General features: G+C 35.2%; 2 protein-coding genes across 2 annotated transcripts; one reads left to right on the top strand and one right to left on the bottom strand.

Moving 5' to 3' along the window:
- Positions 1-9,720: 9,720 nt before the first annotated feature.
- Positions 9,721-16,000, top strand: LOC121250416 (RING-H2 finger protein ATL52-like). The gene is made up of 3 exons (XM_041149549.1): positions 9,721-9,745; positions 15,272-15,623; positions 15,713-16,000. The coding sequence occupies exons 2-3, from the start codon at positions 15,276-15,278 to the stop codon at positions 15,911-15,913; spliced, it is 549 nt and encodes a 182-aa protein (XP_041005483.1). The 5' UTR covers positions 9,721-9,745; positions 15,272-15,275; the 3' UTR covers positions 15,914-16,000.
- A 36-nt stretch (positions 16,001-16,036) lies between these two features.
- LOC121250415 (vacuolar protein sorting-associated protein 2 homolog 1-like) lies at positions 16,037-19,295 on the bottom strand. The gene is made up of 5 exons (XM_041149548.1): positions 19,072-19,295; positions 18,172-18,302; positions 17,230-17,334; positions 16,442-16,702; positions 16,037-16,306 (listed from the first exon to the last, which is right to left on the bottom strand). Exons 1-5 carry the CDS (start codon positions 19,106-19,108, stop codon positions 16,169-16,171), a joined length of 672 nt encoding a protein of 223 aa, XP_041005482.1. The 5' UTR covers positions 19,109-19,295; the 3' UTR covers positions 16,037-16,168.
- Positions 19,296-23,645: the final 4,350 nt, after the last annotated feature.

The following is a 23,645-nucleotide window of genomic DNA, read 5'->3' as shown; positions in this document are numbered from 1 at the left end:
GTGCAAAAGTGGCAGACACAAAAGATCGAGACGCCCCAGAATCAAACAAAGTACATGCATAGAAATCATATAGGCGAACTCTACCTGAAGCAAACACATCCACCAGACAATCCCAAATAATCCAACCATAACAAATATTAAATCAAATTAAAATGATTAAATGCATACCAGTAATAACCCCAGCATCGTGGGTCTCTGGAGCTCCGTAATCCACATCACCAGGGGTCACTGCATAAACCCGAGCTTGTACCAACTGTCTCTGGTTGCCCCTTCCACCTCGTCGACCTCCTCGCGCTCCTCGCGCTTCTTGCCCTCCTTGAACTTGACCAGGACACTCCCGAGCAAAGTGACCCGGCTGGCCACATCTAAAACACTGAATTCCACTCTGGCCACACTCACCCTCATGGGCTTTATTGCACCTGTTACAAACTGAAGCTCGACCTCCAGCACGAGCACCGGTGGTCGTCTGCGGACGGGCACTAGTCCTTTGCACGAACTTATGAGGCGACCCAGAACTACTCCCTTCCCCAAGGTAACTCCGCCTTTTCTGACCCGGAGGGGAACCTGCTCCAAAACTGTTTTCCCGCTCTGCAATGCTGGCTAAATCCACTAACTCTTGAAAGTCCTTAATCCGAAGGCAGGCCACTTATTTACGTACCTCATGGCGCAAACCCTCCAGGAAGCGCTCGACCCGCAACTCCTCCGTAGTAATGAGGTGAGGAGCGAACCGTCCAAGCTCCATAAACTTTCTTGCATATTGCTCCACAGTCATGCCACCTTGGACCAAATTATTGAACTCCCGAGCCTTTTCCCTTCTCACTGAAGCAGGAAAGAACCGGTCATCGAACTCTTTCTTGAAACGCTGCCAAGACACAGCAGCCAAGGAACCCAACTCCATTTCTAATAATGTCCGCTTGGTCTCCCACCAATTTGCCGCTTCACCTTGCAGCATATAACTTCCATATAATACCATCTGAGCCTCCGTGCATCCACAAACTTCAAATGTTCTTTCCAAATCTTGAATCCACCTCCTAGCTCGCATTGGGTCCTCCTCCCCAATGAAGGCAGGGATCCTATGCGTTAGGAAGCGCTCATAGGGACACCCCACTTGGGCTCCTCTACTTGAATCTCCCTGCGGCAGTCGGAAATTCTGTTGAAGAAATTCTGTCATTCTATTTAATGCTCTTGCCATAGCATAATTTCCATCACCTCTAGGTAACTCATCTTCAGGCACCTCAGCTTGCCTTCTTGGTCTCACCATAATCCTGTCATAGAACATTCTCCAACCCCGCTTAAATCCATATAATTTATACTCAACCAAAAATAAACAATAATTAAAGCGATAAATAAAATAATTTAAATAACAACAATTAACATAAAATGACATAGCAACAAACTCATAATATAAAATAAATAACTTAACTTACATCACTTTTAAAATTTTTTTTTTTTTTTAAAAAATAATAATAAAAATAATTTTCTGGTACTATCCTAAAGGACATGTGGTTTTACCCAGAGCCGAACTGCTCTGATACCACCTGTGGCGCCCCCAATCCCCCTTATATAAATACACAGGGATCGAGACGCCAGGATGGTGACAACACGGTCACGCATCCCAACGAAGTGCCAGTGTGTGTACATGCAACAGTGTTCAAATAAAATAACGCAGCGGATAGTCAACTAAGTACCAGAATTTAATTACAATCAAACATCAGTAAAGATTTAAATAGCAGTTATACAGTCATCCATAAAATAATTTACAATAGTTTTAAAAGCTACAAACGAGTGATCCCAGATCACTCCTCAGGCGGAGCCGTCTCCTCAGGCTCGCCCTCCTCCTCCTCATCAGCATCAAAATCTGCGACACCACAAAATGGTCTCGCAGGTAAGTATAACCCAAACAACAACGTAATACAAAATGCATTAAATGCAACTAACATGCATGCACATGAAAACATGCATTTTTTCCACAAAACATCATTTTTCCGAAAATGATAAATTCCAACACACACCAAAATTTCATTTTGATCCAAATTATCCGTAAAACATTTTCCCAGAAAATGATTTACCCAAAAATCAACTCGCACTATTTTTCCAGAAAATAGTGCATTAATACCAAATGCACCATGCATTATTTCCATATGCACCATGGTCTCCCCTATGGACCATCCGCACGTCCTGGCTTCGCAGCGGTGCTCAGTTCCGCGCCCAGCGCGTACATGGCCAAGCACCCACACTACGCAACGAGCGATGCCCAGTTCCGCGCCCAGCGCGTACGTGGCCAGACATCCTCTAGTCCCCGCCAGCAGAAGGACCACGGAGTCGGCACGAGACCATCTCGTCCGATCCCATTGTCGCCCGGCGACAATCCAGGGGACGTTACTCAGTATATTCTGCTCCCGAGTAACCAGAGGAGCTCCACCGAGTTAATGCCCCATCTCGGTTTGGGGTCGTGATACACACGCACTAAAAATATTCACACATAAAATCATAGCTTTTCAAAGCACATGAACATGAATGCAATACACGAAAACCCAGTTTTCTTTTACAAACATGATTATGCATGAAATGATGAAATGCACATGTACCAACACAACATCCAAACCAACAAATACCAATCCAATCAAATCCAACCAAACAACTCCAATCACAAATCCATCCGACCCCCGAACTCCTCGGACTCAGTCCGGCATGCCAAAAACACAGTGAAATGGGTTAGTGCAAAAATACATTTAAATTACGAAAGTTCTTTGGAGAAATACTTACAGTGCAATATAATAATTTTCCGAGGATCACGAAGTTGAAAAAGGCGACGTTTGAGCAACACCACAGTGTAAAATACACTGTGGCCGTGGGTCACAATTACCAACTTTTCAACGAGGACAAACGAAGACCCAAGATTGATAGGGTAGGGCCTAGGGAGGTCGGTGAAGCTAGTGGTGGTGGTGGTTTGCCGTGGGTGGCGGCGCAAGGGGTGGTTTTAGGCCAAAAAAGTGCAAATCGGAGATGGACTTGGTGGGGCTTCACCGGTGACGGATCGGAGCTGGGGTTGGGTCCAATGGGTTGGCAAGAGGCCGGGGATGAAGTGGTAGGAAGATGGTGGCCGGAGGTGGCGCGACGGCGGCGCAATGGAGGAAAGTGTGCCGCGGCGTCGTGGGTTTCGTGGGCTTCGTGGAGGCTAACGGCGGCACGAACGGCGGTGATATTGGTGGGGTAGGACGGCCGGCGGCTGGGGAATCTAATGGGCTGGGCGGTGGCGACCACTGCCGGCGGACGGCGGCGCTGGGAGTGGACGATGGAACGGGCGGAGGAGAGGAGAGGAGAGAGAGATCGCGCGGGAGAAGAAAAAAAAATAAGGAGAAAAAGAAAAAAGAGGAAAAGAAAAGGAGAGGAAAGAAAAAGAGGAAAAAAGAAATGAGGTCCAATCCTCATAACTTGGGTCACGAAAATGATCCAACGGAAACGATTTTGAAACTACAAGTTAAATAAAATAATTTAAACGTAATGGTAAAGTCAAATTGAAATAATTAAATCCCACGGTAATTAATTTAAATATTAAAAGCAATTTAAATGCATAATAATAAATAAATATTTGGAAAGCACATAAAAATAATTTTCACCAAATAAAAATCATAGAAATAAACTCACTAAAATCCAACCAATTTTAAAATAAGAGAAATTATTTTAATTACATAAAAATAATTCCTTCAGTAAAAATACACTAAAATACGGGGTGTTACATGTAAATATTTTAAAAAAATCATAATATTATTAAAAAATACTTACTTAATCATTAAATAAAAAAAATAATTATAAAAATAAAAAAAGTCCCAACGGTAACTTCTAGCAGGAAGACTAGTATTTTCTTACATTCTTTACTTGTCTGTTCTCCTGATATATCACTAATAAAGTCTATATTTTTAAGATTTTCGAGATTGTTTCTTTTGGTTTTTTTTTTTTTTGCAACGATACATACACGATACATTTCATAATATATCTCACAATACATTATAAGATATTTTTATAAAAATATCTTTCATTTTAAAACATGATAGGTGTAATATTTTGTATAAAGTAATGTGTGTTAGATCAATTTTTTTTATTGTTTTTTCAGGTTTATGGGGCTGTTTCTTTAGGTGGTGGCGGATGTGACTGATCTGGCCACCACACCGAGCAAGACCGGATTAATACTTCTTTTAATTATTCCAACCGTTTTTGAAGATGGGGGGCGGAATAATGTTTGGTGATTGTTTGAAAAATAAGTAGCAGTAGAGTGTTTAGGAATTTAAGGTTTTACATTATTAAGGCTTGAAATGACCAAATTCACACAACACCACAACTTCAAGACAAGAAGATACTTTAGCCATTTAACGCCAAACGCTGTGGGGCAGTGCACATTAGCATCTGCCAAAATTTGTATGCTGGGGTTTTATTTTATTTTATTTTTTTTATTATATATATATATATATATATATATATATTACTAGTAAAGATTCCACATTCAAGGCACGTCTATCCCGTTAAAGATGACATAATCGAGCTGTATATCAATCGGACTGATCTTGCTATGTGATGATTCTAAGCCAGGTTATTTTCTTACAATACTCAAAATTTGCGAGCAATCTGTCCATCAGATTGGATTTACTTAAAGCACTCTTATTAAATTAGTTAAAAGTTAAATTTAATTAGTATTTAACTATTAGAGAGTAAAATATATTCACATTAGATTAGTCAAATTCTAGATATTTAGAATTTAGCTACAGTAACTTTTAAAATTTTTTTCAAATTTAAAGGTTACTGTACATACATCAAATACATATTTTATTAATTATTTATCTCTCCCTTTATTTATATCGCATATTTTATCACAATTGATATATTAATTTGAGTTAGTGATATATTAATTTAATAAGAATATGATTATTAATTAATATATAATAGGTAGAATAGTAAAATATGATAAAACTAAATAAATTAATAATTAAAAAAATTAAATATTTTTTAAATTATTAGTTATTCATTACTATATAATGAATAAATATATAATCTAATGTGGAGATTTTATGTGAATAACTAAAACTAAATTCATCTTATATTATTTTATTATTATATAATGAAAAAATAGTTATTTCAATTTGAAGATTTAGGTGAATGGAATAACCAAAAGTCAAATTTCTCTTACATTCATAAAAAAATGTCCTTTAATTTTGGCTAATCCAATGAAAGTGCTCTTAGTAATTTCAAGCAATGATTATTTTCTTGCAATGCTTAGAATTTTTGGGCAATGTATTAGCCAAACTTGCCTTGCTCAATGATCCTGGGCCAGAGTTAAATTCTTGTGCTACTTAGTATTATTGACCAATATGTTTGTCGGATTGGACTTGCTCTGTGATCTCAAAAAAGAATTATTTTTTTTTTGCGTGCTCCAAACAATATGTCGATCGAAATGGCCTTGCTCAGTTATCCCAATCAAGGTTTATTTTCTTGCGATTCTTGAAAATACCATGCAATGTGTCTATCGGACTGGATTCGCTTAGTTATCCCGAGCAAGATTTATTTTCTTGTGATGCTAGGAATTTTCAAGCAATGTGTCGGTCGGACTGGTTAACAAGGTCTGCGCAATGTGTTGGTCGAACTGTGCAACGAACGTATGTCCAGGTGAAAGTATTGCTATGTTTTTTTATATGTGAAAATATAATCTTTAAAATGCATGTCAATTAAAACTAGTTATTAAGACTGAAAATCATTGAGGAAAAATAACAATTGTTAATATGATATAAACTAATCAATGTGAAAGTATTTTAGAGTTTCAATTATAAAAAAAAATTAAAAAAAATTAATTATTAAATCGATAGTAGCAAATGTAGCAAACTAAAGATAGATATGTGGATCAAAGCATGGTTTCTTAACCATTGTAAAGTTTAGTATTTGATAGCTGCATACATGTATTTGTTTCACACAAGTGGATAGTTAATTTGTTTTACGGAGATGGAGTTTTCTTTTGTTTATAAAATTGATCTTCCCAACTCATGTATAGTTTTCTCTTAGTGCAAGGCTCATGCCTAGGTCTACATTGTTTATATATAAGAAGATGATCTTAAAAGTTGAATATTTTGAATTAAACTAATGAAACTGTAAAATAGAAAGAAACAAGAATAGAACATTGTTTGACATTCTTTAGTAAGCTAACCCTTATGATTGGACCACATTTTTGTAGATGTTAATGGACAAAAAAAAAATCATTAGATGGTCTTATTTCTAAATAACTCATATCATATGTTATTATTTGTTGATGTTAAAGTTTGTTGGTTAGGATTAGATGACAATGACCTATTTGAATTATTGGATGAACGTAATTTGTCTTCATCTTTATCTATGAATATTTAAATTCAAAGATAAATAGATTAATAGATAAAGATTTGTCTTTATTTTTATATATGAATATTTGAATTCGAAGGTAAGTGGTTGAATAGATAATGGTTCAAAATACTTTTGATCAAGATTGAATGTTCGAAAAGACAGGGATATCAAGTGATCTGGATAGAAGATTCAAAAAGAAGATATCAAGCAAAAAGAATTTCAAAGTATCAAGAAGTTATCTAAAGCAGTTATTTGATAAAGTTTCAGCGCTGACAGTTAGCAATTTGTCAGCAGAATTTTCTCGTCAGTAGATTTCTACTGCACCTGAAACTCCTATCAGATTTGTTCCATCAGCAGAATCCTACTGCAATTGAAATTGACTTTCAGATTGTTTATTTAAGAAATCTTATTGGTTAAAATCATCAGATATTCAGATTTATATATTTTCTAGAACACTTTCTAGTGTATATTTTGGTGAGAAAATTTCTTAATGAATTTTCATATTTGTGATCTCTCTTTGAGTGTGATCGTGCTTCGAGCGTAGAGGATCGTGTGATTGGACTTCAACCCCTAGAATTCTAGGAGGAAAGATAATATTTGAATATCACCAGAAGTTCTGGCTGCTACCTCGGTAGAAGACAAACGAGTCGTTTGTCTAGGCAAGTAAGAGAGTCAAGTTGTAAAGGTTTTGTAATTGATGAGTACTTATAATTGATTTTCAAATAATAAGATTGATTTTCCTGGGTTTGGCTGCCCCGTAGGGTTTTACCTTTAAAAAGTTCTTTAAAGGATTTCTCTTCGATACCAATTTTAGTGTTAAGCAATTTATTTATTTATTTTATGTTATTGTTTAATTATTAAATTAATTGCATGCTTGAATACTAACCAATTTGTTGAGTGAATTGATAGATATTTCTGCTGCGTTGCAGAGATACTTGAGTAATTTCATTATTCCTAAAAATAATCGCACATTAACTTAATCCTGAGTGTGTCATAGCACAAGGAGATAACCAAATTTATCTAAAATATTTTCAAAAGAAATCTCAGGAATGAAATATAATTTCATTTAAGAGATAATACAATTTAATTAACGCAAAATAGACAATAAGAATGAGATGAAAAAAAAATAAGAGGCACTAATTATCTAAGTGAAAACCTTGGTAATTTTGTTTGCCAAACAAAAAATACTTTAGAACCTCATGGACAAAAAGGTAGCTCATCAAACTCAAATCTTTAGGATAAAGAGGTAATTTTAGCCATCAAACACATTAGAACCTCAAGGACAAAGGTAATTTTACTCATCAAACAGAAAACTTCAATAACAAGAAACTATTAAAGATCCAACCATTGATCCAAAAGTCCTATGATTGTTAGATACTAATTTGATTAAGTTTTTAACCTTCAGAATCATAACATTTCATCACGCTTCTGAATCTGACATCTACGATGGCCCACTCTATCAACACTGACCCGATGGTAACCCTTTCTGTGGCGCCCCCAATCCCCCTTATATAAATACACAGGGATCGAGACGCCAGGATGGTGACAACACGGTCACACATCCCAACGAAGTGCCAGTGTGTGTACATGCAACAGTGTACAAATAAAATAACGCAGCGGATAGTCAAATAAGTACCAGAATTTAAATACAAATATTTAACACAATTTATCTTTAAAAAATTATACAGTCATCCCAAATATAATACAAAGGTAAATACATTAATTGATAAAAACACATAACTCACTAAACAGGAGCAATCCCAGATCACTCCTCCAACGGAGCCAAGCTAAGACTCGTCATCATCATCTGCATCAAAATCTACGATACCATAAAATGGTACCACAGGTAAGTATAAACCAAACAACTCTCGGGATAAAAATACATTAATGCAACCAACAATATAGCAAAATACATTTAGCCATAAAATATCATTTTTTCCAGAAAAATGATTATTTCCAACACACGCCAAAAATCCCATTTTGGCCCAAAATATCCGTAAAACATTTTCCCATAAAATGATTCACACAAACAATCCATTTATCGGACACTATAGGCGGGAATCGCAGGCGGGACTCTACCACCGTCCCTGCTTACCACCATCCCTACCGCGTGCACCGTAGGCGGGAATCACAAGCAGGACACAACCACCATCCCTGCTTACCACCATCCCTATCGCGTGCACCGTAGGCGGGAATCACAGGCGGGACTCTACCACCATCCCTGCTTACCACCATCCCTACAGTTCCTTTACACACAATGAATACTTAACAGAGCACTGTAGGCGGGAATCACAGGCGGGACACAACCACCATCCCTGCTTACCACCATCCCTACAGTCTCTTTTCCTTTTACTCACATGAAAATCCAATTTCAATAAACACATGAACATGTATGCAATCATGCGAAAACCCAGTTTTCTTTATAAACATGATCATGCATGCAGTATGCGATGTACGTGAACAAGTCATAACCAACAACCACAATTCACAATGCAAACAAACACACAACTCCGTCCACAATCCATCCGACCCCCGAAACTCCTCGGACTCAGTCCGGCAAAACAAACCAATTCACAGATAATATGTGTTAGTGCAAAAATATATTTAAATCACGAAAGTTCTTTAAGGAAAATACTTACAGTGTAATATAATAATTTTTGGAGGATCTCGAAGTTGCAAGTGGTGATTTCTGAGCAACACCACAGTGTAAAATACACTGTGGCCGTGGGTCACAGATACCCACTTTTCAACGAGGACAAACGAAGACCCAAAAATGGTAGGGTAGGGCCTAGAAAGGTAGGTGAAGCTAGTGGTGGTGGTGGTTTGCCGTGGGTGGCGGCGAAATGGGCGGTAGAAGACCAAAATGCCCAAATCGGAAATGTAGATGGTGGAGCTTCACCGGTGACGGATCGGAGGTGGGGTTGGGTCCAATGGGTTGCCAAGAGGTCGGGGATGAAGTGGTAGGAAGATGGTGGCCAATGGCGGTGCGACGGCGGCGTAACGGCGGAAAGAGTGCCGTGGCTTCGAAGGGCTACTGGTGGTTAACAGCGGCACGGATGGAGGTGAGGTTGGTGGGGTGAGGTCGCCGGCGGCTGGGGAAGCTAGCGGGCTGGGCGGTGAAGGCCACCGCCGGCTCACGGCGGCGCTGGCGTGAAGGTGGCCCGCGGCTTCGTGGGGGGCGTGTGGGCTACCGGCGGCGAGGTAGGGGCTGAGATTTGGGAGGTGAGGTCGCCGGAGGGAGGGGGAGCTGGTCGGCTGGGCGGTGTCGCGCACGGCGGCGCGACGGCGGCGGGCTGGGGGAGAGGAAGAACGGACGGAGAGAGAGGGAGGGAGAGGGAGTTGCGCGGGAAGGAGAGAAAATAAAGAAGAAAAAGAAAAGAAAGAAAAGAAAAAGGAAGGAAAGAAAAATGGAGGGAAAAGAAATGAGGTCCAATCCTCATAACTTGGGTCCCTCATAACTTGGGTCACAAAAATGATCCAACGGAGATGATTTTAAAACCACAAGTTAAATAAAATAATTTAAACGTAATGGTAAAGTCAAATTGAAATAATTAAATCCCACAGTAATTAATTTAAATATTAAAAGCAATTTAAATGCATAACAATAAATAAATATTTGGAAAGCACATAAAAATAATTTTCACCAAATTAAAATCATAGAAATAAACTTACTAAAAATCCAACCAATTTTAAAAAATAAGAGGATAAATTTTTGAACAATCAAAAATAATCCTTCAGTAAAAATATACTGAAATACGGGGTGTTACACTTTCCCTTTTGGAGGCTTCACTCATCTTAACACCATACTCATACATAGTACCAAGGCATACATATTACACTTAACATCATGTTCATACATAGTACCAATGTATTTTAATCAAGTCTATGGGTCGCCCCTTCATGACTTGAACTTGTGACGTAGTCCCTACTCTAATACAAATAGTTAAAGACTCAATCATTGATCCAAAAGTCCTAAGACTGTAGGATATTAATTTGGTTAAACATCTAACCCTCAGGATCAGAACACAAATACAAACTATTGTTCATACTATTCGCATGCTCGTGGCCGCTTTTATAATATAAGAGATTTTATAATAGAAGTGATATTATATATATATATATAGAGAGAGAGAGAGAGTGGTACCGCTAGCACAAATTTGTAGATGATTTTTTTATCATTTTCTTTTAAGTTTTTTTTATATTCTTAATCATTAAGAAAAAAATTAAAAATATATAATTCCACTAATAATCACTTTCTTAATCATTAATAAATAAAAAAATTAAAATACTCGAGCAGTAATTTTTAGCGATAACTTTGAGAGGGCTACCCACATAGCAGCCCATTCCAAGTTTATTAAATAAAACATTCACTTATGGCGGAGGAAAACTGTGGTAACAATATTACACTTAGGAGCTTACAAAGTATAACGCCATAAACTAAACCCAAAACCAAGTGTCAAAATAAGCAAAGAAATTCATTTTAAAAACCAACAAGAAAAATACAAAATAGAACCAACCTGCATAAAACCAAAATGAACCAAGCCTTCTAACTCTTGTAACCTGACCAAAAGCACCTTATTAACGCCTAGAAGTGAATAGCCTGAAGACCAACTTTATCAACTTTCAGAATCCCTTTTAGCAAATGCGGCACATCATGGTATGAGTTCCATGTACCCTTCTTCTGATCTGACGCCCAAAGTGCCAAGAAATATGCTCCTGCATTTCCTTCTCTATAAATATGTCATACCTTAACTTCCAAGGTAGACAGACAAGTTTGTATCTTTTCCCAATAGTCTTCAAGATACCATATACCACATCTCCCTTTTTCTAACCAATGAACCACTAGCAAAAAATCTAATTCAATCTCCACTCTTCGAATAGCTAAATCCTTGCAATATTGAAGACCATAGAAAAGGGCAATGAGCTTAGCTTCATTATTAGAGCCATGTCTCAGTTCTTTAGCAAAAGCCCTAGTAAGATTCCCCTTCTCATCTCTAATTATGCCCCCTGCACCCATACGACCTACATTTCCCAAAGAACTCCTATCCACATTTAATTTAAACCAGCCTGGGTTCGGTTTCATCTATTTCACAAAATAAAATTTCTGTCTCTTCATAGGTTTAATAGGAATAGAGAAAAAATTCAACACTCTTTCATCTCCATCATTCATTTTTTTACTAGCACGCAAGCATATTCCCACCCAAGCAATAGCAGCCTTAATCGAACTCCAAAGAGAGCCCACAGAAATTCATTTACCTTCCATACGTGCTTTACATCTCTACACTCAAAGAGACCAAGTCACAATAATAGGGATAAGAGCAAGCAATGTACCTTTTTAAGTCGAATGAGCAGCGCGCCGAAACCATAATTCCATAGTTGCTCTCCATGATCTCCTCAGGTGATACAGTATCCCCAACTGGAAAGAGGCACGCCTCCAAATATCTACAGCAATCATCCCGTTGGCAAGGACATGATCTTGATCTTCCACACACCCTTGAGTACAACATTCACTCCTTGAAGCTAAAGGAATTCCCAAAGCGCTGATTCGACTATCAACGGTAAGGCTAAGATTAAATGCCTTCAAAACGATAACCGAATATTTTTTTGGAAGAGTTGAATGCCAAATCCAAGAAGCCCATTCAGATTTAGGTACATGAACATGAACACAATCCCAAGCCAATTTCGATGAAAATTACCCATTTAGATTTGGCTTCCAAATCAATAAGTCTTCGCCCTCTTGTTGTTCACCTAGGCAATTCAGAATTTCTTCCATTTTGGATTCCCCCACCAATCGATGTAACAAATCCACATCCCAACCATTCTGAAGCCTACAATCCCTTACTTTAAGAAGGGGCGATCAAATATCTCACAAGAATTTAAAGGGGGCCCGATTTTAGCCAAGGATCTCGCCAAAATGAAACATTTCCATCCCGAACTCGCCACCAAGAATTACCTAAAATCTTTGGAACCATATCCACAATGTGTTTCTAAAACAATGTTCCTTTTCGTTGATCTACCGTAGTCACATGCTGATCTTTCACATACTTCTGCTTGAAGAAATTAGCCCATAAAGAGTCGCCTGTCAATAAATTCCAAGCAAGCTTCATAAATAAAGAATCTTGAACTTCTTCTAATTTTCGAAGACCCAAACTCCCTTCCCGAATTGAGGAGCAAACTTTGTGCCAAGCAACCCACATACACTTGTTTACATCACAAGATTAGCAAGCAATGTTTTGTGTGCTTGAGGTTGTTTACATCTAATTTATGGTTCTATTACATCCCTAAATATTGCATTGCAATATTCAATCACATTATGGCTTTGAAAGCATTCATAGATGCTTGCACCTGGATGACCCTGTATAGCTTTTGGATTGATTTGTAGGAGGCAAGGACAATAAATTCACTGAGTTTTTATTAAGAACCCGTGCAATACCAATATAAGGATGGACTTTTAAGATAAGAACTTGTAATGTATTATAGTAGACTAATATGTATCTATATATCCTTCGTTGCAGTAGAAACCTGCTAAGACATTTTGTTAATGACTTTCATCTACAGCCAGTCACATGGACTCCATATATGAATCTTATATGGACAATGATGGATTTCTGTAAGTGTTACAGCAGTGAGAAAACTTGAGTTCCCAAATTCCACAAACGAAATCCCTTTGATTGATTCAAGCAAAATCATCTGTTTAACTTATGTCTATTGGTTGATCCAAGCAAAAAAATCAATTCCACAAAAAAAAAAAAAAAAAAAAAAATCCTTTTGATTCAAAACTTTACAAGAAAACCCCTAATAACACAACCCTAGCCCCTCAATCCACAATAAAATCATCACACTACTTCTAAATCAACATCACAGTAAAATAAATTTCAAACATACTTACCTATTTTTCAAAACTTACGGCAGGATGTGCTAGTGCTGCTGCAACGGCCTGTTGCTACTGCAATGGACAAAAGCTACTATGATGAAATAGAAGGTGCTAGACGAAGCTCTGTCTAGGAGGGGATCGAAAAAAGAGTGATTTCGCAGACACGTGAGGGGATCGAAAAGGCAGTGATTTTACAAAGATGGAGAAATGGAAGAAACCCTAGCAAAAAGGAAAAAAGGAACGAGGAAGAAATGGAGGAGAAATACCGCAGGAGCAAGAAATGATAACTGAGTTCGGGAGAGGGAGAATCGAGGGAGAGAGAAAGTATTTTTTATTCACTTTGGTCTAGTTACAGTAAAAACAAATATGACCCCCCAACCCCAAATTACTATAGCAAAAAGTCATCTTCTTTTGAAATTGCATAATCCAATATAGATTATTTTTTGGCTCTATGAGCTAAACTTCTCATTAAATTTTCATTTGCATAAAACAAAGCCATCCAATTTGAAATACAATGAATTGTAAGACATTCGTTACAATACAAATTCCACCTACATTGAAATTCAGAAACAAACAGATTCTGCAAATTAGTGCACGATCACAATCTCTTGTACAAAATCACAAAAGAGCATTAGAACAAACCATTTCAAATTTTTTGTATAGAATAGTAATCAAATTTTTCTAGTATACATATATAGAGAGAGAGAGAGAGATTTTTTTATAATAATAAAAAAATTAAAAATTAAAAAGGGGTTAGTTCGAAATACCCATTTCTTCCAAAAGTATTTTTGGGTAGGGTAATCGGCCAAACAGAATGCTTCTATATCAAAACGGGTCAGAAGTGTGATTTTCAAGTCAGGTGAACAGTCCTAGCCGTGAATTCTCTTGAAAGAGAGAGATGCCTAGTATCCATCGTTTATGGCTAGGACTATTGGATTATATAATCTCATTTGCTTCCCTAAATTTTGCCTTTCAGTATTAGTTGTTGGTCCAGTATAGTGCGTTGTTGGTGTATGTATATACGATTTCGCAATGTTATTACAATACCAAAGGAGAAAAAGAAATATGTTTGCGTTTTCATAAAAAATTTCACTTTTTTGTTTTCTACGAAAAGAAATAATATAATGAAAAGATTATTAATTATTTGGTCAAATAAGAGGAGTCAATTAAGCTTTGTATATATGCTTCCGTCCGTCTTCCCAACTTATATAGCTAATTCAGGTTATGTTCATGAGGTTGCATCATATAATCTCTTAAATAAATTACAAAAGCTAAAGCCCATAAAAATTCAAACTCATTCTCGTACCTTGGAAAATTCGTGTGACAAGTCGAGAGAGACTCGATAAATAAATTCAAGTGACAAGGCACAAAATAATTTGCAAGAAGCTTAAAGTAGCAAGCAATCTGTAGATGACTTTGGTTGGCTTGACAGTGACATGAAGGAGAAAATTCTAGTACTTACAATTTTGTTATCCAAAATGGACAGAAAAAGAAGGAATTATTCTTATAAAAAATAAAAATCAGCAGTTTCCAGCCATATTATTATTCTCAATAATCCATGAAAGGGAGACAGACAGACAGTTACAGGTTGCTTATCTACAATTCAGCCAGTGGTTGTCCATTACTTTGTCTTTCATTCTTTGTATAATACATTTACAAACAATTAATATACCAAAAAAAAATAATAGTTGTAGTTGTGAATGTATAAACGTCACGTAATTATTTTGAAAAAAGTGAATATGAATCTCCATGGAAATGAAAAAGAAAATTAAATTTTTAATAATAGACCTTATTTTTTTTCAAAACGACTGTACGATACTTACGCACTCTACGACTATATGTAACATTACTCTTAATATATTTGCCTTCCTAACCACCACGTCTTTTAGATTAACTACCAATTATTAATCTAATACTAACAACGATGTAATTGTCTTCTAAGACTAGTGTATTCGTAGTATTCAGATCCCCTGCAATCCCCTGTCCTGTTGTAACTACTGCAACCTCTCTATACTTGCAACCTCGAAAATTTCATTCGAGAATGGGTGATTTTGCAAGCCCCTTCAGACAGCCACCTCCTGCTCCATCAAAATCCAACTTACCTACCTTATATTATGGCCTCGTGGTGATCGCGACCGCCGCTCTGTTGCTAGCCCTATACAACCTCCTAATTGTCAGATGGTGCACACGGAGCCACCAAATCCAGAGAGCACCAGGACGAAGAAGCCCGTTGGTGGAGATCTCAACCAGTCAGAGCTGTGTAAACCCCAACAGGAACTTGTTGTCCAGCTTCAAGTACAAGAAAGGAGTGGCAGCAGATGAACAAGGCGTTGAGCTGAATGATTGTGAATGTGCAGTTTGCTTATCAGCTTTCGAGGAAGGTGAAGAGGTGCGGAAACTGCCACAGTGCAAGCACTCCTTTCATGCTCCATGCATAGATATGTGGCTCTACTCTCATTCGGAGTGCCCGCTTTGTAGGTCACCCGTTGGCTGGCGGTGTCATCGACATGTCGTGAATACACAGCAAGCAAATTCTCAAGAAAATGTGCAGGACTCAGGCAGCTCAGTTTAATGGATTTTGTTTTTCCCGTTGGGAAGGGGAATTCTGATAACGTTTCGTGTGTGGTGGGTATCTGTGGACCTGTCGGGATGATAATAACAAACAAAGAATATAGATAGGAAGCAAGTTGCACTGGGTGGGACAAGATGTTTGTGTTTCATAATTAAGCCGAGGAGTCAACCATGGAGGTCGATTATATACATATCATGCATTTCTTTATACATAAAATTTACCTAATGTAATTTTACTGAAATCACCACTTCATTTCAACCCACGAGTTGATACATTCTGGTACAGTTTTCATAAGTGTCACAGGATGGACTTTCACTTTATACAGCAGATCCGAAGTTCATAGTATACAAAAGACATGAAAATTACATTTTTCTTAAATTATTTAACCTTGCCTGTAGCTCACTATCTATTCCACTGACATCATTACCCACTGTTTCCACTTGTGGAACCTTATTCTTGGTTGGTGGTGCAGCAACAGCAGATGATGGTGCATTAACAAGCTGCATATCAAATTAGAACATGTCAACCTATAGTAGTTATGACCCAAAGTCTAACTTCGACACTACAGTAGTCAAGCCTCATTTGATAAGTCAATCATGAGGACGGGAAAAAAAGAGAGAAGAAAATAAAAGTACCGCTTGATTGACATCAATTCCAATCTCATCGAGAACTTGATTCACTAGTTCATCTGTTTCTTCCTCCTCCTCATCCCCTTCCAAAGCATCATCAATAGCGTCTCCCATCACTTCAGTTGTCAATTCCATCTTCTCATTCTCCCTTTCAAATTCTTGCATAATTTTCTGTAATGATGGTAAGTTCATCTGTCTATTCATCTGGCCCATTGCCTTTGTCACACCTTTCATTGCCTCCCCCATCGCTTGTGTTGATTTCAACGTCTAGAAGTAAAAGCAAATTTTATAATCAGGATGAACTCAAGAATTCTGTCAACTTACAAGCCTTAGAAGCCTCAAACCAAAAGGCACTATAACAGATACTTTTATGTCATATGTCCTACGAAGAAGACATCAGATCCAAGCTAGATTTTACACAAATATCCTCTTTCCAGTTTCTTTAAAAAAAGAAAAGAAAAGAAAAAGCAACTGAAACACTTTTTTTTTTTTTTTTTTTATAGCTAAACCCTCATATGCAACATATATCACCTCCCTTTTTCTAGTTACATTTTCAACCTTATAAACTAGCTGGCCTTACTTTGTGGTATCCCAAACACAACCTTAAACTGTTAAAAATCATATGAATGCTGGCTTCCCCCCATATACAAAGTAAGAAAATATCTACTACCATGTTTGAAAAGGATTAAAAAAAGCAACAGGCCTTGAGCTATTAGATTAGACTAAGATAAAGTATAGGCATAAAAGCATGTACTCATCGATGTGATCAAAATATATTTCAGAGTATAACATACCTGGATTCTAAGAGATACACCCTGGAGTTGTGATTTAAGCTTATAGAATTTTTCAATCTGATGGCGTGTTCTAACGAGATCTTTTGCCATCACCCTTACAGCTCCCTGGAACAAAGTTAACACCAAATCAAAGATAAATTTGAAAGGGGTGGCCTCTAAACCCATTAAAACTTGTAGACAAACCAGATTCAATATCAGCCTCCAATTTGGAAATCCTAAGACAAAAATACTTGCGCCAGAAAAACTGCTCATAAGTTTGCAAGTTAAAAACCAATAAAAGTTTACTGCTTCGAGAGCTTGATGAAAGTGAAAGAGAATCCTCACATATCCCATACACATAAAGGTAACCAAGTGGAATCTAAAAGTAGCAGTGGACTAGAAACATTGAGAATCAGTGGGATCTAGTGCAAATAGCACTTCGTCCAGTGTAAGAATAGGATGGAAGGTGACATCATGGATTCGTCAAGGCCCGACAGGTTCCTGTCTAACTTATCTATCCAAAGAAAAGGGATGCAGACATACGATACAGAGAGAGAGAGAGAGAGAGAGAGAGATCCCAAAATCTCATGTAAGATATGAACTTTAGTATTGGCTTGGGAGATCCAGTGATCTCCAAAGCTCAACATTAGGAAGAGATTGAGAAATGAAAGTGCTCGCGAAGTATTATTGTTACAAAGAGACGATCATATCACTTCATTTTGTCTCTCTTTTTTTCCCTTTGCAGCTTAAGTAACATCCACCAAAAAAAAAAAAAACTAAACTACAGAAAATAAAGGTCCAAAGGATAAAAATATGCTGAAAAAGTACGAATTCTATGACTGAATGTATATACAATATAAATACATAAACTGGAACCGGTGACTACAAGGAGATGCAGGAAACTAGACACGCTATCCTGGTGAGACAAGAAAAATACAAAAGTAAGTGGCAAAGATAACATACCATCTGCCCTTGCTTGGCGCTTTTCTTTATCTCCAGAATTAGTTTCTTCTCCTGCGCTTGTAGACCTTGTCTCTCCCGATCTATTTCCCTTATAGATTTGTCCAGCATCCTCTTATTTTCCCGCAGAAGTTCTGAGGATAAAAAAGAATGCAGCAACCATGAACAAATTCATTTTATAAACGACTAACTGTTTCAAAATAAAGCGTACGGGCTACTGAAACGCAATGCATCATCCCCGATTACTTACCATACACCTAGGCACATAAGCAACACCCAAAATGAAGCCAAAGACAACCAAACCCAAATGATCGGAGAATGCACATGAAAATATGGAAGTTCATATGTGAAGTTACGCAAACTATGGACCCATCAAACCGATTATAACCCAGTCTAAAAGGTTTTTTAAAAACCAAATACATGCTTGCCTTTCGCAAATTCTGCAGCCCAGTATCAGTTGGATTACAAAATGTAGACAGCAATATTGTTATACTTTGCGAGCCGGGACCATTACATTTTGATTGTGATGTGTAGCAGAGAATCAATCTAAAACATACTCAACTGATAACGTTCATGATCACTTCAATCCACAACATTGGAATCCCATTATAAATAACCAAATCAAATCAATGGATCAGGATGAAGTAATCCGAATATTAAAAATACGAAAAAAAATGTATTCCGTTTCATTCAGTCTCCTTCCCGACAAAGCGATCAAACAATGAAAAGCCCAACTACGACCACAAACCCGACTCCCAGTCGAACACAAGTAACAAATTACTAAAAAATGAGGTTTCGATTATACTCATAATTCTCAAACCTGGCATATAATACCAATTACTTCTGCAAAGCACGTTGTTAACAATCAACAGAAGGAAGAAAACGAAAGATGCGATGACAAACCTGCCGGAGTTTTTCTCTTGCCAAATAGAAAGCTCATGGCGATCGAAAATCGAGATGAATTTTCTTTGTTCTCTTTTCTGTCAGTTGAATCGAAGCAGATGGAGAAGCTCTGCGATTCTCTTTTTCTATAAGACTCGGTGGTTTCTTTGATCTTCGATCGCCTTTCTTTTTACGCGGTAGAATGGTCGAGCTTTGGATTGGAATAATTCTCCCGGAACTCAACCTGTCCGTTCACGCGGGGAAGAAATCAGTATTTTAATGTAGATTTTATTCTTAAAAAAAAAAAAAAAAAAAAAAAAAAAAAAAAAAAAAAAAAAAAAACCACGCGAAAATTTCAGAGTCACCCCTCTAAAACTGTATTTAATATTAATTTAATTTTAAATTAAAAAATTATATTATTCGTAAGTGCTTACATAATAATTTAATCTAAAAGATAAATTTTACATTAAAATAACTTATAAAATTAACCTCCTTTTACATAAATAATGTTGATTTAAAATATAATTATATAAAAAAAAAATGTAAAAAGGTATTGCTACGATATCTTTCCATTCTCCCAAAATATTATTAGTCTTAAATTTCATTCTTCTTTAATTATATTTGTTACGTGATAAGTATTAAGTAGCTCATATATAAACTGTTTAAAATATATCCTATCATAATTAAGAATAAAAATATTTAAAAGAAGAATAGTATTAGTTTAATTAAAAATAAGATTTAATTTATTTTTAATTTTTTAATTCAAACATTGTAAAAAGAAATCAATTTTTTTTTTTTTTTATACCGTAGAGAAATATAGACATAATTTGTGAACCCTCGACATTAAGTAGTATAGGCTAACGGAGTTTACATATATTGTGGCTGTATTTCTTTAAATTATAAAAAAAAATTTTAATAAAAAACTTAGAAAAAAAAACATGCTTAATAAATGTATTACGTTGAAAATGTTTGTGGAACGTCTTAAAATTATTGTTTAAAATTATCGTTTAATTATTTTAATTGTTTTATTTTTTATTTAATAATTAAGAAAGTGACTATTAGTAAAATTATATATTTTTTTATTTTTTTCTTAATCATTAAGTATATTAAAAAATTGTTAAAAGAAAAAAAAAATTAGTGGTACGCCACGGTAGCACTGTCCTATTTTATAACAATCTAATACTTATAATACTTATAATACACCCACTTAGGGAAGCTATTGAATGTACTCACCGAATGTCCAAATATTTTTTAAAAATATACAAGCTCATTAAAAAATTAAAAATAAAATAAAAAAATAATTCAGTAAAAAAATCCGATTCGATGGATATTTTGCGACAGTAGAATTTTCCTTTTAATAAAATATTTTGTAATGCGGTGGGGACCACTACGAAGCTTCTCTTGTTGCTTAAACCACAGGAGATGAACGGTCAAACCGTGTCGGTGTCTGTCGGCGTACGGAATACGACACGAACGTCAAGTCGTTTATGCCTAAGCATCGGGCAAATAGGTATAGGGACCTAAAGTCGTATGAGGTACGGCCTAAAGTCTAATATTTGAATATGGATGATGCTACACTCCCGATGCGGGAGCATGTGTTTTCACATGTTTTCACGTGTTTTTTTTTTTTAAATTATTTTTTATATAAATTTTTTTAATATTTTTTAAAAATAAAATAAATTTAAAACATTATTAAAAATATTTCTTTAATTAAAAAGTAAAAAAAAATTATTAAAAAATATTTCTTTAATCACGAAGTAAAATAAAAAATTATAAAAAAATATTTTTTATTTTATTTCGTGATTAAAGAAATATTTTTTAATAATATTGTAAATTTTTTTTTATTTTTAAAAATATTTAAAATTATTAAAAAAATCTATAAAAAAAATAATTTAAAATAAAAACATATAAAAATAAATATTAGAACTCCAGCAAGAGTCCCCACTGCTCTAGCATTATTCTTTGAATATTGGTATAGGGACCTACGAGAGTTATTTTAGGCCTGATTTGGAGAATAGCCTCTCATCCCATAGATACTCATTTCAATATTCAAATAGGGTGGTGGTTATTATTCTCTTATTATTTATTTATTATTTATAGTATATTTATTTTCTTATTTTTTTTAAATATTTTTTAATATCTTTAATTATTAAAAAATATATAATTTTATTAATAGTCACTTTCTTAACCATTAAATAAAATAAAAAATTAAAAAAATTAAATAAAAAAAAGTAGTAAATGAATAGTAGGAGTGTAGTAACCTTATTATTTTCTATTCAAATATCATAATGAATAGTAGTAAAAAAATAATGAAAAAGTAATAATAGAATATTGAAAAGTAGTAAAAAGTAGGTGAAAAGTAATGAATAATATAAAAAATAGGTAAAAAGTAACAATAAAGTAAAGAATAGTAGTGAGAGTGTTTGAGAGTAGTTGAGATACTCTTGGCTGCCAAACCCAGCTGCATTACAATTTTTACAAATTTCTAAATAAAACAGAAAAAATAATTTAATTTAATTTCAAAATAAAAATTATATTAAAAATTTATATTTTAACAATATTTTAACTTTATAATATTTTTATTCAACTTTTTCTCTCTCATTTTTTAAAATTTCATAGAACTAATTAATTCAAACCATTTCACTACTATTCACATATCATATCATCTCATCTCACTATCTAATCGAGGCCTTAATGGTACATATGCTCGCAACTCTCGTTTAGATTGCAAGATTATCTCATATCATCTCATCTCCACATCCAAATACTACAAATTCAAATACTTTTCAATTTCAAATTTTTAATTTTTTCATCTACTCATTACAATTTTATCAAATTTTAAACAAAACACATAAAATAATTCAATTTTTTCAAATCTCAAAATAAAAATTATATTTTCACAATATTTATAATTTATAATTTTTTTATTTAATTTTTTCTTTCTCTTTTTCCAAAATTCTTATCAAATATATTAATTCAAACAATTTTACTACTATTTACAAATTATTTTACTATTATTTATAAATTTTTTATCTCATCTTATTTCAACATACAAATGACAAAGTTTCGTTGGAAATTCTTGGATGTCTAAGACACAAAAGATGTATATTGTTGGTACATGTTTGCCCCGATGCCTTTTTTGGTGACGATAATCTCAAAATAAGTGATATGACTTCAAGTAGAGTGATTTAAGTCTAGTTTGTTTTTATAATTCTTTTCAATTCATCTCATCTCATCTAATTATTACAATTTTTTTAAATTCTCACACAAAATAAAATAAATAATTCTACTTTTTTAAATCCCAAAATAAAAGTAATATTAAAAAAATATATTTTAACAATATCTTATTTAATTTTTAACTTTAATCTCAAATCATCTCATCTGTAAAAACAAACGAACTTTTAATATATTACGTTAAATCATATCTCTTTAAAAAATTAATTTTATAGAATTTGTGGACGAAACATATTTTTCATTAAAATATTGAGGTCTTTACTGACCAAACAAATTGGGGTGTTTATTGGGCCTTGCTTGTCTAACTTAGGATTTTATATCGGCTTTAAGCCTTTGGGCTTAACATAGGTTCTATGGGCCCATTGGAATTCTTGCTAATTGACCACATAGTAACCCTTAAATTCATAATTCTCTTGTCTGTAATGGTCATGTTAATATTAAAAATTGCATAATAGTCTAGAATAGAGGAAAGAGTCATCCCGACCCACGAGGTTCTCTACAAATGAGGGGGGATTTGCTTCGTACGACTTGGGAAGTCTAGACTAAATTCTTCCATTGTATTGAGCAACATGTGAGACCATGAGAGATTGTAAAATCATCAATCATAGTGAATTTTGCCTCTAAACAATCCGTTGATGTAGACTTTTATGCCGAACCACGTAAATCTATGTGCTTCTCTTATTTTTTTATTTACTTATTTATTATTTACTTTATGGATAAACGCAATGAGCACCGTATCAACATCCAAATCAATCTCGTGGGTCAGGATAACTCTTTCTTCCATTCCAACTTGTTATGCAATTTTTGGCATTAACAGGTCAGGTGGGACGTGGGAATTAAGCAATTAGGGCTGTGGGCTATACATTTTGAAATCATGTCCTTTCCCATGACTACAATTTCAAAGAGTCGTGGTCATTTTTCTAATAAAGTTGTTTAAACAGAATTATTCTCGAGAAGAAATGTGGCTCCCTCAGCCCCTGCTTGGGATTGGATAGTGACTATAACGCCGGTATGTGAAACACAAGGCTACATACTCCTCGTACACAACAGATATGATGCAATGCACCTATATATATTACCAGTATGCAATAAATCGCAGCGGAATAAGTCATTTAAAAGTTGTACCAGAATAAACTAATATCCCAACTTCTTCATTCATAGCTTTAAGTCGCACTTCTTAGCAATAGAATATCAAACTCTTTGTTTACACTTAACATAAAAAGTATTGTCTAAAAAGGCCTTAACAAAGAAATTATTAAAACATATTTCTAATCTCGGCTATCTCCAAATAGGTCATGGCTAGATCCATTCTTTCCTCTAGGTTGAGCTCATCCTTTACCTTCATCATTATCCTGACTCGC

The sequence above is a fragment of the Juglans microcarpa x Juglans regia genome, chromosome 2D (genome assembly GCF_004785595.1).
Source record: "Juglans microcarpa x Juglans regia isolate MS1-56 chromosome 2D, Jm3101_v1.0, whole genome shotgun sequence".
Classification (NCBI taxonomy): domain Eukaryota; kingdom Viridiplantae; phylum Streptophyta; class Magnoliopsida; order Fagales; family Juglandaceae; genus Juglans; species Juglans microcarpa x Juglans regia.
This window is presented reverse-complemented; position numbering and strand designations above follow the sequence as displayed.